General features: G+C 48.5%; 1 protein-coding gene across 1 annotated transcript; it reads left to right on the forward strand.

Moving 5' to 3' along the window:
* Positions 1 to 3,590: 3,590 nt before the first annotated feature.
* Positions 3,591 to 15,146, forward strand: FGF16 (fibroblast growth factor 16). Its single transcript, XM_065729789.1, is given in 4 exon segments — positions 3,591 to 3,654; positions 3,657 to 4,094; positions 10,087 to 10,190; positions 14,155 to 15,146. Coding segments are annotated over 4 exon segments (852 nt in total). The 3' UTR covers positions 14,401 to 15,146.
* The last annotated feature ends 2,451 nt before the right edge of the window (positions 15,147 to 17,597 follow it).

Raw genomic sequence — 17,597 nt, forward strand, 5'->3', positions numbered from 1 at the left:
TACCTTAATACTGCCACCACTTCTAAGCTCACCACAAAAATATATACATACTTCTATATATTGATTGAAATCCGGCTGCTTCATTCGCATTGCCTCCCACTAGAAATCTTTTCACATGAGTGGAGCAGTGTTTGTAATGTACTTCCTAACGTAATGTCTGGCACAAACAGGCCCTATGCTGGGTTTAGGACCTGGAAGTGGTACTACAAAAGATAATAATAATACTAGACTAAGTAAAAACAATGAAAGACAAAAAACAACAAACCATTCTCTACCTCTCTTAAGAAAATTTGTTTATTCACCCCCTCACAAAGGGGGCTGCCCTGTTTATCTGCAAGGAAACCTCAGACATTCCTTGCATGTGCAGCACAGATGGTCGCCACACAACAAAAGGCAGAAGGGCTCCCTGCACATACAGAGTGGACGTGTCTGGTTTCTGAGTATACAGATGCTTGGTCAGAGCTACTGCTCCAGCAGAGCTGCTGTGCATTCAAAATCCCAAACAAACGTAGAAAGACATCAATATCCTCTGAACAACATCTCTTAGTGGAAAAAGAAAATGTCTGGGAAAGAGCAAATGCACTTGGTTGTGAGTCTTAATTCATTAGTGTACATCGACTGTTTTGAGATCCAGAGGTGGGAGTTGCTAGTGAAGAAGAAATTTTATTTATTGAAGTACAAGGTTCTGCTGTTTCTTTTTCTTTAGATGTTCTTCACGTCTCATTCTTGATTTATGCTAATTGCCACTTCATTTTTTTTCCAACTATCCTAACCTTCTCTTTGCCAAATGGAATTCCCTCAGACAAAGGATATACAAGGATCTGGGTTTGCTCATATTGCATTCACTTGTTTCTTTTCTAATTAATTCACTGCTTTGACCCCAGTTCTGCTCTTCTTTTGATTTGATACTAAGATACCAAATGTGGCTGCTCTTTGCAAATAACACTTATTTTGCAAATAAATGCTATTTTTTAATACCTGGCTAAACACATACTTCAACAGCACATGGCAAGGGCATGCAAGTCTAATTTTGTTCAACTGGGTATAAATACTGCTGCTTATTCTCCTGTAACTCAAAAAGCTGAACAGTTTGTCAGTAACTTTTTCAATTACCAAAGTAGACAATAACACCTTTAACTGAAGAATAAATCTGGACCACTGCATAAGCCAGAACACAGCTGAGCAGAAAACTGATTCTGTAACACATTATGTTCTGTGACGTAAAAGGTTTACAAGTGTCTGTCCTCATTCAAGTAATTGCTGAGTGCATAATCGTATTCTATCTTATACACGAGAAAACAGCTGAAACACATTTCTTCTTTCAGAGGAGTTATGCTAGCTTTGAGTATTCAAAATACATACCTTGTTTCTTCAAACAACACAGGATACAACTCTCCCTCTGCTTTTCCCTAAGCTTAGTAAAAATGTAAACAAACCAGGAAATCAAAGACACAAAAGAAAAGAGAAAACTACCTTTTCTGCATCCTGTTATGCTTAAATAGAACATGTTGTACCAGCCCGTACAACTTCTCAATAAAATGTATTGAGAACACTTCAAAAGCTGTCCATAATCATGGAGAGTTAAGTAAGGAAAGTCAGCTTGGATGAGGGATTTCTCTGCTTTTGTTATGCATTAGTTAAGTATGGAGGTTTGTGGTTTTTACTTTATCTTGGATTTTACTGTAATGTAATTGATATCGTTTACCTTTTCGGTTTCCTAAGGATTCCTCTAAATGATTGTATGGATTTAGGCTTAAGGATATTGTAACAGACCCGGAGCCTACTGAAGTCAGTGACAGAAGCCTCTGTACCGATTGAGCAATCCTTTGATGAAACTGTTTTTTCCTCTCTATTCAGAATACCCTTAGGATCTACCTCCAGACATGTTCAGAAACAAGGTGAAATCCTGGTCACTACAGATCCAGAGGCAAAACTCACATTAACTTTAGGATTGCTCATACTATATTAATATCGTGTATTACATTCACAGCGTTTACAGGATTACATGCTTAGGAGTTCTACAGAGTTCGGGATGTTCACTTCTCTCATTTTCACCGAGCATGGTTTCTCAGTCACCCAACCACACCTGAATATTCACACAGAAAATGCAGAAATAAAAACGCATTCTTTGCTGTGGGGTGCTTGAACGGTGCAGACAGTGTCATGTAACCACACATGACAAACAGCCAACACACACTTCTGCAGATTTTACTACCTCAGGAACAGACTATGTTTTAAAAACACCCATGGCTTTAGGCTTCATGTGTCAAGTTCTGCATCAAATACACCCCTTTTATAGCCATGGCTCTGACAGGAAAAAACACCCCCACCTCCAATTAAAAAACCAGATCCCTCACCCTCTGCAGATGCACGTGTGGATACTCCATGTGGTAATATCACAATTTCCTTCAGGTCTTCACAACAGAGCTGCCCGGGCCGGTGGGAAAAGGGGGCTGCATGTCATGGCCCGTTATGCCGTTGCCCTGGGGCAGATGTGGGAAACGGCGGCTTTGGGGTGAGACCTCCCGAGGGGAGAGACCCTCTGACGGGGGAGAGATCCCCTGAAGTGAGACCCGTGAGGGGACAGACTGCTGATGGGGAGGAGACCTGCAGAGGGGTGAGTCCTCACCACAAGAGCTGAGGGGAGATCCACCATGGGGGTGACATGTGAGGGGACAGGCTCTCTGGGGGGAAGACACCCGCGGAAGGGTGAGGCTTTCTGAGCTCAGCCGCCCGCTGACGGGGGACCCGTAAGGGCAGAAACCCGCTGATGCAGAGGGGGCTCTCTGACGAGAGGACCCGCTACGGGGAGGGAGAGACCCACTGAGCAGAGAAGCGATCCCTCCGCTCCGGCCGCAGACATGGCCCCGTGAGGAGCCACCGAGGCTGCTCGCGGCTTCTTTGAGCTGACCGCCACCAATCTTCCCAGCCTCGCGGCACCAAAGCCGCCCCACGCCGGCGGGGCAGGCGGCCCCGAGCAGCGGCAGCGGCGCGAGCGGCAGCGCCGCCTGGCGGGCAGGGCGGCGCGGGGCCGGGGCGCGGGGCCCGGGCTTGGCGCTCTCCCTCCCGTCGCGGCCCGCGCGGCTCCGCGTGCCTCACCCCGTCTGTCTGCGGCGGCAGCTGCTGCCGCGGATACGGTGTCGGAGGGCCGGGGAGGGCGCGGAAACACCTGTTTCCAGCACGATGAAGGTGGGGAGCGGGGCCGCGGCCGCTCCGGGGAGCGCCCGCCGCTCGTAAACCCGCGGGATCGCTTTTCAGAAAGATCGCTTTCAGCGAGTCCGCATCCCGCCGAGAAACGCTCCTCGTTTCCCCACGGTGCCCTTATAGCGGGGTGGGGGGCACGGCCGGGCCGGGGGGGGAGGACAGTTCGGCAGCGCCGGGCGCGCGGGGCTCCGTGCTCGGGGCACGCGGACCTGCCAGCAGCCGCTGCGCCTCGCTGCAATGTGTAGCTTTTTCCTGCCTTTTTTTTTTTTCATAATAAAAGAGGGAGTGAAGCTTTACAAAAAAAAAAAAAAAAAAAAAGCCAACCACAAATGGATCGAGAAGAAGAAAAAAAAAACACACACACACACAACCCATAGCCAAAGGGGATGCCAGTGAGGTGTGGCTTGCATTTAAATATCCAATATGTCAATGTAAGGGGAGTGTGTACGTATATAAGTGCGGTTTACATCCGAGCGCGGGACACATCCAGCGATGGGAGGCGCGGGCAGCGCGGCGCAGGGCCGGGCCGGGCAGCGCGGGGCCGGGCAGCCGCAGCCCGCGCCCTGAGCTCGGCGCTCGGAGGCCGCTCCGCGGGGCCGGCCCCGGCCGCGGCCCCATGGCCGAGGTGGGCGGCTTCCTGGGTGCGCTGGACCCCGACCTGCACGGCTTCCCCCCCGCGCTGGGCGGGCTGCCCCTCGCCGACTCGCCCGGCTTCCTCAACGAGCGCCTGGGGCAGATCGAGGGGCGGCTGCAGCGGGGCTCCCCCACCGACTTCGCGCACCTCAAGGGCATCCTGCGGCGGCGGCAGCTCTACTGCCGCACCGGCTTCCACCTGGAGATCTTCCCCAACGGCACGGTGCACGGCACCCGGCAGGACCACGGCCGCTTCGGTAAGGGCGCGTTGCGGCGGCAGGTGCCGGCCCGGCAGGTGCCCGCTGGCTGCCCGGGGCGAGGAACGATTTAATTCCCGTTTTCTGCTCTCCCGGCGCTCAGCCCTTCCGCAGGTGCACGGAAACGTGCCTTAGGAAAGGGAAGGGGCAAAGGAAGGCGGATGGAGGAGTGTGCGGTGCGATGCCGAGCGCTGGCTCTGCCGCTGAAGTTAGCGGCAAAAGAAAGGAGGGAGCACATCGGAAAATGAAATTCCTGGCTTTTTCTTTCTTTCTTTCTTTCTTTTTCCCCTTTCTTTTGGCCTCTGCAGATATCTGTGAGCTAATACGATTTCTTCCCCTTGCGTGATTCTCGTTAGAAGTGTCTCCCTGAAGCAGGCAGGGATCGGCTGGCTGGACTGGTGTCAGAAATCGGTTCTGGGAAAGGAGAGGGGAAACCGAAGGGAGGCAGATGCTTAGGGGACCTCTGAAAGGAGAAGATGAATCAACAGGCAAAGAAAGCACTGCGGATTTACCTTGCTGTCTGGGATAAAGCTGCGAGACTTCTTAGCCTGTATCAGTGTCACACAAGAGTAGGGATCTTTAATGAGACCATATGTAATCTTCCAAAAATGCTTCCCAAGCCACAGGCGAAGGAGTACAGTGAGTCTGAGCACAGCTAAGAAAAATTCCCGCTATTTCAGCTTCTAGTGCAGGTGTCTGGGTAAGCTATCAACAAGTCCCATGCCGGTGATCTCAGCTTTGTTGTCAGCAGGTTGCAAGAAGTGTTCGCGAGACTCCTTACAGTTTTCAGGAGCTTTAACTCCTCGCTGAAGGGAATTCTTTTTTGACTTTGCAGCCGGTCTTTTCTGATACTGAGGAACACTACTGCTGATGCTGCAGTTGTTGTTAGTTTAAGGCAGGTTTTTGGAACAATTGGAAAAGCTTATCTGCAAACTGTGCTTTTCCATAAACACCAGGTGTGTGTGTAGCGTGTCCTTGCCTAAATCAACAAGAAAGTCATAACCTGCAGGTCAGAGTAAGGTACTAATAGGCTCATGGGGCAAATGTTCTTTAATTGCCTCCCGAAAGACACGTATCTTTAACCTTTTAAAAGAAACTGAAAGCAAACCGATGGCATCTGTTTGCTTTTTAGTTTAATCTGCCACGTAGCCTTTATATCAGTTCTTTTTACCTATCTTTATACAGTAAACTGTTTCAGATGGCAGTGCGTCCCTCGGTTCCATTTCTTTAAAAGCTGAATGTGTTTCCAAACAAACTTTGGAAAAATGCATTAAACGGGCTGAAACTTTTCATGAATTTTGCGCACTTAAGCTTAAGTCACACAGTGTGTTCAATAAATCGAAACATTGGCATTCCCTAAGCGTTTTAGCAGTCAGCATCCAGCTATGTAAACTAGACCAGACTTCAGATATAAAATATTATAGTTTTCTGCTTCAGGGTTTTCCCAAAGGCAGTGTAAAATAAATAGTTATTTGTTGTAATTGCACGACAAAGCCCCAAAGGATTAGACTGGAATCCTCATGTTCAGATAAAGTTGGACTGAACCTCACTTCAGCAGAGACTCAAAGCAATAACGTATTGGCACACAGTATTCACCATCTGTGTTCAGTAGCCATGAATATTTAAATTCCAGTGTTACTGGTATGGTTCATATTAGGATGTCATGTATCAATGCATTCCTAAATTTTGCATGCAGCAGTCGGAGAGCAGTAACTTATTGCAGAAATAGGCAGCCCGTATGATTCTGGGGAACTACAGAACTATAGGTAGAGAGGTTTTCAGGGTAGCAGTTTAAAGCTGCCTTAAACCTAGGGGCACCTGGGGAAATAGAAATCCAGTATGATGGTCTGGTGGATCTATCTCACGTGGCTGGGAGGTGCTCCCCAATCACATCAGCAGATTATTCATCCGTGCTTGCTGCACAGATGGCTCCTTGGGATGCCCCAGCAAAAGCACGTATCCAGCTGCAGATGGGATGTAGGTGCGAACTCGACTTTATAACCCCACCTCTGAGAGTTGGAAAGCATTCAGGAAAAAGGGGGACAGTATCTGCACTCTCCCATGCACAGTCAGCCCTGAAGCTACCAGACTTCCAGAGAAGTCTTCCAGAAAGGAAAATAGTGAACCAAAGCCTTGGTGATGCAGAATAGAGTACGAAGCAAGGGTAAAGGGAGGGATTCATTTGTACTGCGGATGTCAAGGCATACACTCATGGGACATGGGAAAAGTAGCAGCAGCAGCATCTACCCACAATGCCTGGGCAATCACAGTAACTATTGCCTCTCATCTGTTGATTGGAGCTGAGATCACACCTGTCTTCTGGAATGTGACATTTCATACTTGTGAAAATACAGATTCATACAAGAACAACAATGTGCAGCTTATTTTTCCTAGAAGAAGCTTAGTGTGGGGTGAAGCCTTCCAGGACCATTGGAAGAAAGCTCTTTTAGACTTAAAAGAGTGCCCAAATGAGTTCTCTGAATGGGCAGCTCCACCTAAGCCATCCCAGCAAAGCGTTTTTAAAAACCATGTCTGTTCTCACTGCTGTCTGCTAGCAGTCTTTCTATATAAAGAAATAAAGGATGGTCAAAGGCTGGAGAGGGCTTGGACTGATTTCAACACCCCTACTAGAAGAATCTTGAGGAGAAAAGTGATTTCTCCAGGGAAATCTCTACAAGCAAGAAGCACTCATTTTCTGCCTTGCATCTGTTTTACACCAGCATTCAACAGATGACTCCCACAGAGCTTCTCTTCACTGCAAGTGAAGGGAAAGGGCCTCGAGTCTGTACTAAAGGGAGGAAAACAAAGCTCTTCTTGGGTGCAGATCTGGTAACAGACCTGTAACAGAGCCTCTTAGAAAACCGATGAAACCTCCAGAGAAAGTTTTGCAGCAGATTTTGACATTCAGACTCTAGTGCACCTGTTACTGAACAGTTGTTGAGATTTTTTAGCCAAAGCTTTGAGTTTGTAGACATTAATACAACATCTGAGGTTGTTTCTGTACCCCCAGCCATCAGTATAGTTGTGTGTGAAGAGACAGGTGCAAGGAGCTGAATTGTTCTTTCAGGGATAGTTTATAGTAATGCGAGAGCGCGAGGGTCTGGCTGCAGCAGTGCTCAGGAGATTACTGAGTGCTTTGGTGTTAAATGAATCCGGTTGGAGCCTAAATCAAATCTTGCCAAATATCATCTAGAAAAACTCAAAAAAGCAAACTGAATGAATGATCAAAGCATGAAAAATGAGGCGAGTCCAGGGGGACGGGAAAAAGAGAAAGGGAGGAAAAAGTTTTCACAAGGGAGGTCTACCACAAAAACACCATTACAATTTGAAAGAAAACTCTGGGTCTGGCCCCAATGGCCGCTCCATGTGCTGTTGGAGATCACATGTACAAAGCTGCAACTTTGTGTGGTGATCGGAGTGAGTTAAGGACAGGGTGGATATCTGCCCACATTTTTTCAGCCCTCACTCTGTCTCCTGACTTTCGTGGGTTTAAGTTACGTTCTTAATGCTATTTCAACATAGTTATCTTCAGTGCACATCTTTAAGTGCCACTCAGAGATCAGAAAAAGGGAGTATTACAAGAGATGTTGTCAGAAGAGATCATCATAGGTGCACCCTGAAGAAATTTTGTTTACAAGAACAGCAGGTAGTGACCTCACTTGCACCAGATGAGAAGTGTCTCCCTCACTCAGGGAGGAGGTCAGTGCTGCTCCTGGGTTGCCCATACCAAGTCTGTGAATTCCTGGGTTCAGGTGCCACAGCTGAGCATGCTTGTGGGTATACTCACAAAAAGCTATTGGTTTCCCTTCCTTAAACATTCCTCAGTTCCTAAACAGGACAAAGAGCATTTTTCCTGCTTGCTAGCTATGAGAGAAGGTAAATCTAAAAAAAAGAAAAAACAACGTTGCTGAGAACTGTGTTTGTGCCTGTAGGAAGATCTGTCTGCAGCTCTCCAGTTACCAGCTATTTTTCACTTGACCATGGCCTCGTCGTCAGTCTGGGAAACAGTCTGTTTCTAGGTATCCCTGTTCTCCTTTGCCCTGTATTAGTTTTTACTTAATTTTTCTGAATAATGGCACCACTGTTCAAAAAGAGGGGCTTGAAGTTATCATTATTGAGAAGCAGCAGCTGACATCATGTCTATAGTACAGGTGGGAACATGGAACTGTACAGCAGTTCAGTTACTTGCTCCAAGTTTCAGGAGTGGTGGGTAGTGGAGGCAGAAGAAAACCCTTCATCCTGCACTTCTTCCCTCCCAGATCACACTTCTCAGATAAGAATACCCAGTACCAGATGAAATATGGGCAGAGCCAGGTCCTAGTTTGCCTGCCTGGCTTGTGAAGGCACTGCCTGCTCTGGCAAAGTGTCCCCGGAGGTGAAGTAAAAGGAAGGCGTCAGCTCTCCAGAAAGGCAGTAATTCTGGATCCTGCTGGGGAACCTTGAAAAAAAACCAGAGGACATTTGTAAAGACCATGCTTTCTTCCTGCTTCAGAGGATCAAACAGACCATGCACTGACCACCACAAGCCTAAGGGAGGACAGGTTATCCTGTTCTGAGCGTGGCTGAGCATTTCAGCTAGGAAGATTTCTGCCCTGATCTAAAATACGTTTTCTGTTTGTTTCCCTGCTTGTATTGAGGAATTCCAGTTCTTAAGTCCATATTTTGTCTCCACTGTGTGGCACGTGCTGGCTTCAGGGAGCACCACATCAGACGTGCAAGTGGTAGAGCAGGAAAGGCAAAAGGAGGACAGAAGGTCCAACCGGAGGCAGAAAGAGGAATTCTTGCTCCTAGCTTGGCTGCCAGCATCTGCCTGACAATCTGCGCTGACCAGAGCTGTCCACCATGTATGTGCCCTATATTTAGGTGGTGACACGGTTACCCTCTGAAAGTCACCACATCCACACCTGACCAAGCAGAAGATACATTTCCAGAGCTGAGAGCTGACTGCCGCTGAAGTCAGCCGGCTCAGGTGGCTGTGTGTCACGCGGCGATTTTAGACCACGGCATACATTTAAGAGGATCAGGAGGAAACCTGATCAGAGCAGTAAGGAGCAATTGCTCAGGACTGGACATTTTGGGAGCTATATTAAGACACCTGGAGGCAAGCTAAAGGTTAGAGCAACTTTGTCCTCTTCAATGGAGAAGATACCTTGCCCATTTGTTAGATATACCTGGGATGGTGAAAACCCTCTTCCTCCTCTGCTTCCTCTTGGCTATCTAAGCATTGGACCTCTAGACCAGCAGCAGGATGTGATACATTCGGAGTCTTGCACAGTGCCTCTATAGCACCTTTAGAAGGATTTCCTATGAAATTTGAATAGAGCAGACACGGGGCTGGGGCAGGTCCGCAGGGCAGGAGGGCATTTCTGGCCAAAACGATGCCTGGGAGGAAGAACCAGCAGCTCCCCAGCACCAACAGCTGCAGGGAAATGTGCACTTCAACCTGTGTGTATCTGAAGTTTGCCTTTATCCCTGATATCTGTACACATTTGGAGGAGGCAAGTACCTCACTAGAGCTGCAAGAACAGAAAGCCCTCTCAGACACCACTTTAGTGCCTTTTCCCTTATTTTTATTGTAATCATTACTTTAAAGTGTGTGGGAATATCTTCTCATACCAGAAACTCAGCTGGGACAAAGGTCACTTTGCTTTTGGTGGAGGAATCCAATGCGGTAACAGGCATCAGAAGCTGCTAAACAGGCAAGCACCAATGTCTATATTTGTCTTTTTTGTGTGTGACAAAAACAATAGCTGAGCAATCCTCATTAGGAAAGGTAATTCCTCTTGGACGAACCAAGTTCACAATGCTGCGGAGAGCTGAATTAAAAACTTGCAAGACTGCAGCATACAGGAGATTTGAGAACTGTGCAGTTATAAATAAAGCAGTCAGGGTCTGTAAGGAGCTCTGTAGCTAGCAAAAGCTGTTCTGTGTTTGTCACTTGGGCCAGATGTCAGTTTTATCGTGTGTGACTTGCATTCCTTTTCTGTTTCAGGGATTTTGGAGTTCATCAGCCTGGCAGTGGGGCTGGTTAGTATCCGTGGTGTGGATTCAGGACTCTACCTCGGCATGAACGAGAGAGGCGAGCTGTATGGGTCGGTGAGTGTCAGATCCTGTGCTGCAACGCCGTGTAAGAGATGCAGCAGTATGGGCTGCCAGGCTTCATTGGTGTCACAAGCTGTGCCTGACACAGCTTCTGAAGCCCTTGTGATGCCACACTCTTCCATCTCACTCGCTGCTGTTATTTTGTAAATGACAGCTGTGCCTTATGGGGTCACAGAGAGGGGGGGACACGCTGACACTGTGATGGTCCATGTCAGGGTGCAGCCCCCAAAGTGCTGTGCCCCATTTGGGGCAGTGCCTGCAATTCTGTCCTCTTCAATGGAGGAGACACCTTGCCCATTTGTTAGATATACCTGGGATGGTGAAAACCCTCTTCCTCCACTGCTTCCTCTTGGCTATCTAAGCATTGGACCTCTAGACCAGCAGCAGCATGTGGTACATTTGGAGTCTTGCACAGTGCCTCCACAGCACCTTTAGAAGGATTTCCTATGAAATTTGAATAGAGCAGACACAGGGCTGGGGCAATTTTAATGTTCATTGTGGTTCAGCCTTTCAGAAACAGAACAGGAATGGTCAACTAAAAGCGGGATGGGGGGAAATTTAGCATAAAAATAGGTGCTGATGGTGTGGCTTCACGATTAACATCAGCTTTATTGTCTGCATGATAGGGATCTGCATGTATCTGCAGATCTGACAGTTATATTATAGTTCTCTAATGGAAGCTGAAAGTGTGGTCTGAGTGTTGTTTTTATTATAACATTCTGAACAACCCCTTCTGGGAGTTTGGGGGAGTTTCTCATAGCTTTCTGGAAGTGCCCATTTCAGACCAGAGTTTTTTGTGTTTTGCCAAAAGCCGCATGTAAACTTCTTGCTAGTTTCTCTCAACACAAGCTCCTTAATACATATTAAGCCCTCCCTAGCATCATCCGTAGGATACTCTGCCTCATTCAGCACTGCTGTGGGATATACAAAGCAGAAAAACCCTGTTTCCAATCCAGGCTTAGGTTTAGAGGGGAATTTTGTAGGTCATTTGCTCCCTTGGTAAGGGATATGCCTTAGAGCTGTGGGTCCCTGCTCTGGCAAGGAGCTCACAGTGCCGTAGAACCAGAAGAAATGCACTTTGCTGCTCTTCTGCCCAACATTACAGAACTTGTAATGCCCCTTATCCACCCTAAGCTACCCCCCAAAAGAGAGCATCCACTGGGTTTTGCTGGGTGAAACAGCTGCAGAGCAAGTACTGTGCAAAGGTGGGCCAGGGCTGCAGGGAAGGGGAGCTGTGCTGGCATTATAATCAAAATGCCACATCTTACTAGCTACATTTAATTAACCTAAAGGTTAATTTAATTCCATTCCTAATGATTCGACTCCATTCAATATAAAATAACTATTTTAGGTTAGCTTGAAGCATCAGTTATATTTCAAAAACCTAACTGCATTCCAGATAGCTTTTATTAGGATAAGTTTTCTGTTTGCATCACTTCAGTGTTCCTCCTTCAGATGCCCACTACTTTTATTTCAACCCATCACCCTTGTGTGGTTTTTTTTCTTTTTAAATGCAGATCACAGCACTGTGTGAAGACACAGATTTTTAAGGGTGGACCACAGTATATTTAAAGTGAAATAAAATTAACCAGTTTTAAACTGAAACGGAAGGCACATACTGCCTCTAACCATGTCAGATTAATCTCATAGTGTAGAAATTGAAACTTGTGTACTGTGCGTATCCAGAAGCCTTCAGGTAAACTCTGCATAGAGAACAGTAACAATAAACCATGAGTTACTGTCTTCTTTTCTTCTCGTTCTCAACTTCTGAGACTGCTGCAGTCTCCTTCACTACTTTTAAGATACAGATGCTGAGTTTTATATGAGATTCAAAGACTAGCATGGATTGTTAACCCTTCTTTCTCCACTTCATTGCTATAATAGCATCTACCCTAAAGAAAAATTAAGTGCCTGATAGATAAAAGTCATCAGGATTCCATAAAATAACACAAATATTTTAAACCACACTTCATCAGTCAGGGCTCGAGCCTAAAACCACACAGCAGGACCAGCCCAGTTACACTGCAAGGCTGTTCAGCAGCTCCTGGAATTGCAGCTTTTACTTATGCCTGCTGAAAATGAGGGCACAAACGTGCTTATATCCTTTGCTTTCAAGCCCTGCAGCTCTAATCATGAATCAATTGATTAAATTCTAGGGCCTGTCTTAATGCTACATCATAGAAATTACAAAAATACAGTTTTACAGCACGGGAACTCTGGAAACAGAAATGACCTTAAATAACTATGGGAGCTCTCTGTCACTGCACCTTGCACGTGAAGCACACCAGGCAGTGGCATTAGGATTACAGCAGTATTTTAGGAGACTGCAGTAGAATTGTATTTTTAAGGTTTCAGCAAGTTTACTATTTCCCTCCATCCCCACTTCGCAAGCCTTGTGTGCTGAATTAGCTGTGCTGCTCCCACTGAGACACAGCTGCCTGGGAGCCACATCCCAGCCTTTCTGTGATGCAGACACCATCTGAACCCGATGCTAGGAGAGCACGTGCTCACATGGCCCCAGGCACAGTGAGGATATCCCAGCACTCAGAATAAAACAAAATGACATCCTGCACTCACCTCAGACTCTGAAAACATTTCATGCCACCTCAGTTCCTCCGAGCAGCCCCAGAAGCAGGCACTGTGCAGGGCCAAGGCAGCAGTGCACCAGCCCTGCCAGGCAGTGGCTTCCCATGTTGCTCAGTAGATGCCATCCTGGGAGATGGGGGCTGAGCCAAATTCACTGATAGGTCTGGGAGGAGAAACCTGCAGTTCCCCTGATCTCAGATGAGAGCTGTGGTGTTGGCTCTTGGAGGACTCACACGTTTCCTCAGGGTTGATTTAATTAGCAGCAAAGCATTCAAAACAGGTCCTGAGCACAGGTGAGCTCCTGCATCTCATTACAAAACGTCTACTGCAGGCAATAACATTGACTTAGCACTTAGTACAGCAACAGATAAGACACATTCCCTACCCAAATAGTTTACTGTGTGGGTACAGCATTTGTAATACCAGAACATCCTACGTCTGCAGACTGCCTTTCACCTGGAAGGCCTCCAGAGCCCCTCCCAGGCCATCCCCGCAGGGGACAGCAGGTCCTCACTGGAGCACAGCCCCAGAGCTGGCATGGGAAGATGGAGGGAGCGAGAAGGGCCCACGCGGTGTCTGTGGTTCTGTCTGTGGTTCTGTCTGCCTGAAAGCTGTCACGTGCTGCTGTTCCCTGGGCTGAGGGTCAGAGGGGCTGTGGCTGTGTGCACCAGTGGCATCCATCCCTGGGCTCAGCGTGGGATGCCTCGGCCTCGCGCTGGCCCTGCGCCGCTGCTGGCACACGCTCCTCGCATCACCTATCGCCGCCGTAAATCTTCCCAGGTTAGGCATCCAGACCTCCCCGAGTCTTGTTATGGCCTCACATCACAGCTATCTGCTGCTTCAGAAGATGAAAGGCCCGAGGAATGCTTTCATTCATGTTACAGTGTATATTATTACGTGCCTTGAACGTTCAAAGTGGCGCTCGCTGCGGTTCAGGCCGCTCCACCGCGCTGCTCGCTGGTCCTGCTGGGAGGAGCCCCTCTCCACAGAGCACACTGGCTGTGTGTGCGTGACTGCAGCCCTGCGTGGGCACCCCCGGTCCCACAGCAGTGTCCACATTCACTCAGACACCTGGCTGCCAGGCTCGGAGTTTTGCAGCAGCCTGATGTTGTTTCTAACGGCGAGCCTTTGCAAAATGCACACCCACCTTCTCCTTCCATCTCCTCCGACTTCGGAGGTCTTTGAGTCCAGGCATGTGCAGACTTCCAGCCATCACCCACAGGAATCATCCCTGGCAGCACAGTCTCCATCCTCAGGGCCGGCAGGAGCAGGAAGCTAGGAGAACCATGAGAAAATAAAGCGGAGGAAATAGCAAGAGGTTTTTTTTTTTTGACACATATCTTTTTCTTCTCCCACCTCTGTCCCAATGCAGAAGAAGCTCACAAGGGAATGTGTTTTCCGAGAGCAGTTTGAAGAGAACTGGTACAACACGTACGCCTCAACCCTCTACAAGCATCCCGACTCGGAGAGGCATTACTACGTGGCTCTGAACAAGGACGGCTCCCCCCGCGAGGGGTACAGGACTAAGAGACATCAGAAATTCACTCACTTTTTACCAAGGCCCGTGGACCCTGCCAAAATACCTGCGACGTACAGAGACCTCTTCCACTACAGGTGATGTTTCCTGCAGCTGCCCCGTCAGTGTACATACTTGGGCTCCCAAGCTTTCTCGCAGAGCACTATATTAATATTCATTCCATCATTCCTGTAAATGTAGATGACATAGGAAAGCACTTACAATGAATCCAGACACTGCTGTTCCTCCTTGTTTCAAGCGTATATCAAACCTGGGTTATTTATGGGGGTGGGGGTAGGGGAAGGGAGGGAACCCTACATATAATCTTTCATTTTCATTCACTTTCTTTACTTGGCGGCTGTAAGAGAGGCCAAATAGTCAGTGTTATGGTTGCATAAAAGAACGAACAGGCACGCAAACTTGTTAACCAGGGGAAAAAAAGAGAGAAAAAAAACGAGAATTCAGGAGAAGAGAGGAAAACAAAAGACGACAGAACTGCTCCAGATGCTTCTGATAAGCTCGGGATGGTTTCTGGCTGAGCAGCAGCCCTTCGGATGGCACCCTGCTGCCGCAGCCCAGCAGTTTGCTGCATGGATAATGCTACGTGGACTGGTCCCGGTGTGTGGGGTTTTTCCTGCTGTTGGGAATGGGGTGAGGAACATTATTCAGATGTAAGCGTGGATACTGTGCATAGGGACAAAACTATTTATAAAATGTATATGATATTTATTTTATATATTTATTTATTTCAAAATAATTTTATTTTTAATGAAAGATGCTATGACCGGATTTTCATCAGGAAGAATAAGGTCCTACTGAAACAGGAAAAAAAATGAGTTTTAAGAGCTTATTGGCAATAAAATTGTCTTTATATTGTAGATTTCTTGCTAGCCCTTTTTTTTGATACTCTGTAATGATTAACTCAGTATTTTCTGACCGATACGAAGACCATCTATAAAAAGGCTTTGGATGGTAAAGATCAGTTTTATAAACTTGTACAAGGGCAACATCAAATTACAGCTGGAACAGACTGGCAAGTGTGAGCCCACTGACACGAGCACAGAACCACACATCCAGCCCTGTCCTCTGCAGCAGCACGGACAACAGAGGCCCTCAGGCCAAGCACCAGCACAGCACAGCACAGCACAGCACAGCACAGCACAGCCCTGGAGGACCCACACGGGATCACCCAAGGGTGCACCTCACCGCCGCGTCCTCATTCCTCGCTGGGGTTGTCCTTACTGCTTCATTTCTCCCAGTACAGTTTCTCAGCCTCCACTCTGCAAAGCAGTTTGGGTGAAATTTCAGCCTCCTCAGCTCTGCTCCCGAATTCCCAGAAGGAACAATCCAGCTTCTCCATGCCCCGTGCACTGCTGGCGAGGCCACCTCCTGTCCCCTGTGCCACCTCCCGGGTCCCCACGGCAGCGTTTGCTGCCCGACGTCCCGGCCGGTGAGCAGCTGTCACAGACAACAGTCTGCAGATTGCAATGAAAAGATTAAAGGAGCTTTACCTTGAATGATCTAGACACGGAGGAATTTAATCCCGTGTTTGAAATAAAAAATGTTTATTTACCTTTTTCCTCTGAGTCACTGCTGAAACATCTAGTCCTCAGCAGCCATGTCAGGAGCACGATCGTTCACGAGAAGTGTCCTAAAATGTACTTTTGACCTTAGCAAAGGGAAAACTCAGCACTGCAGCCTCACCACCACCGCCCTGCAGCGCCCGCCCGCGCCCCGTCCCACTGCTGCTCGTGGCTGTCCTGGAGGAAATCCCACAGGGGCCACTGCAACACCTCCTACAGAGCTGACGTGGGGGTCGGTGACCCTCCCTGCTGCTGCCTGCAGCCAGTGCTTTCCTGTGCCCCCCCCCCGAAGATAAGGTTAACGCTGAAGATGCCGTCTCATCTTCACAGTGAAGGTAAAACCTGATCTCAGCAATGCCTTTTGCCAGCCTGAAAGGGATCTGATTTGGCCCATGCAACCGAACTGAATCCTCCAACGTCAGGAGCCAAGGATGGGACTTGGAAGGAGGCTCCTGCAGCACGGGGACGCGAGAGCGACGGCGCAGAACTCCTTCTCGGGATCTGGGTTTGAAAATTCACATCTGTAAACAGCAAAATTGTGCAGAATTCACTGAAAACAGCCTTGTAGAGGTCGGTGCTATTTCTCGTGTGGGACATTCTTTAACGGGGAAGTTCAGCATTGTTTAATCCCACTGTAATGGTTACTTCCAGCAGGAATTTACTGAGTTAGGTTCTGGTTCAGCAAAATACTTAAACGTATGAGTAATGTGACTGAGCTGAGACCTTAGCAGCAGCAGAACCGATGACCACAGACTTTGTGCTCTGAGTTGCAGTGGCTGCGGATGCACAGCACGCCCCTCTCCCTTTGTGTGTGTGTGTGTGTGTGTGTGTGTGTGTGTGTGTGTGCTGAGGGGGAGCTCACCGCCATCTCCCTCCTTCAGCTGCTCATCCTGCTGACACCCCAACCCAACACACCAAAGCTGCACAGCGAGTCGAGAAGGTCTGTGCTGAAAGGTGAGGAAGGTGCCCCACTGGGCAGAAAAAGATGAGCTGTGGCTGCCAACAGTGGCCAGGACATTCCTGAGAGGATGCTTGGTTAGAGCACATCCCCAGGGGAGAAGGGCCGGAGCTCTCCGTGGTAACGAGGCACAGACAGCTGCATCCCTCGGGCAGCGCCGGTGGGAGAAGGGAAACCCGGGACCTGATCCGAAGGGCGATGTCCTCTGCCCCAGCCCAGCAGCTGGAGCTGACTCCTGGACTGGAGGGTTTGTTGCAGTATTGGCTGTCTCAGTGGCAGGAGCAGTCTGCAGGGCAGCGTCTGTCAGTCCCGAAAGCTTCATGTAGACAGAGGCACTGCGAGGAAATAAAGCGAGGTTACTGAGCACTGTCCCTGAGCCTCAGGAGGCGGAGCACACTGAGGGTACTGAGTGGGTTACCTGGTACCTGGGCGCCATTCATCAGCCCGTCCCCACACTCTGCTGAGCAGAACAGAACGCTTGCCAAGAGCTGGCTGGAAAAGCACTCGGTCAGGAGATGCACAGCGGTGACGTGTGCTGAAAGTAATTCTCACTTTCGGGGCAAACGTACAGCGTAGCACGATGCACGTCTCCAAATGCTGCCGGCACTGGGACAGCCTGAGGGCAGGGCAGTGTGCGGGGATCGAGGGCAGCGTGGCCCCATGGGGGAAGCATTCTGTGGCTCAGGTCCTGATCCTAAGACAAAAACATCTGCAGTCAGGTGGGGAGAGCAGACAGTGCAAGTCAGCACGATAGCTGT

Source organism: Cyrtonyx montezumae, unplaced genomic scaffold, assembly GCF_038088225.1.
Source record: "Cyrtonyx montezumae isolate F1298 unplaced genomic scaffold, pur_monq_1.0 scaffold_11, whole genome shotgun sequence".
Lineage (NCBI taxonomy): Eukaryota > Metazoa > Chordata > Aves > Galliformes > Odontophoridae > Cyrtonyx > Cyrtonyx montezumae.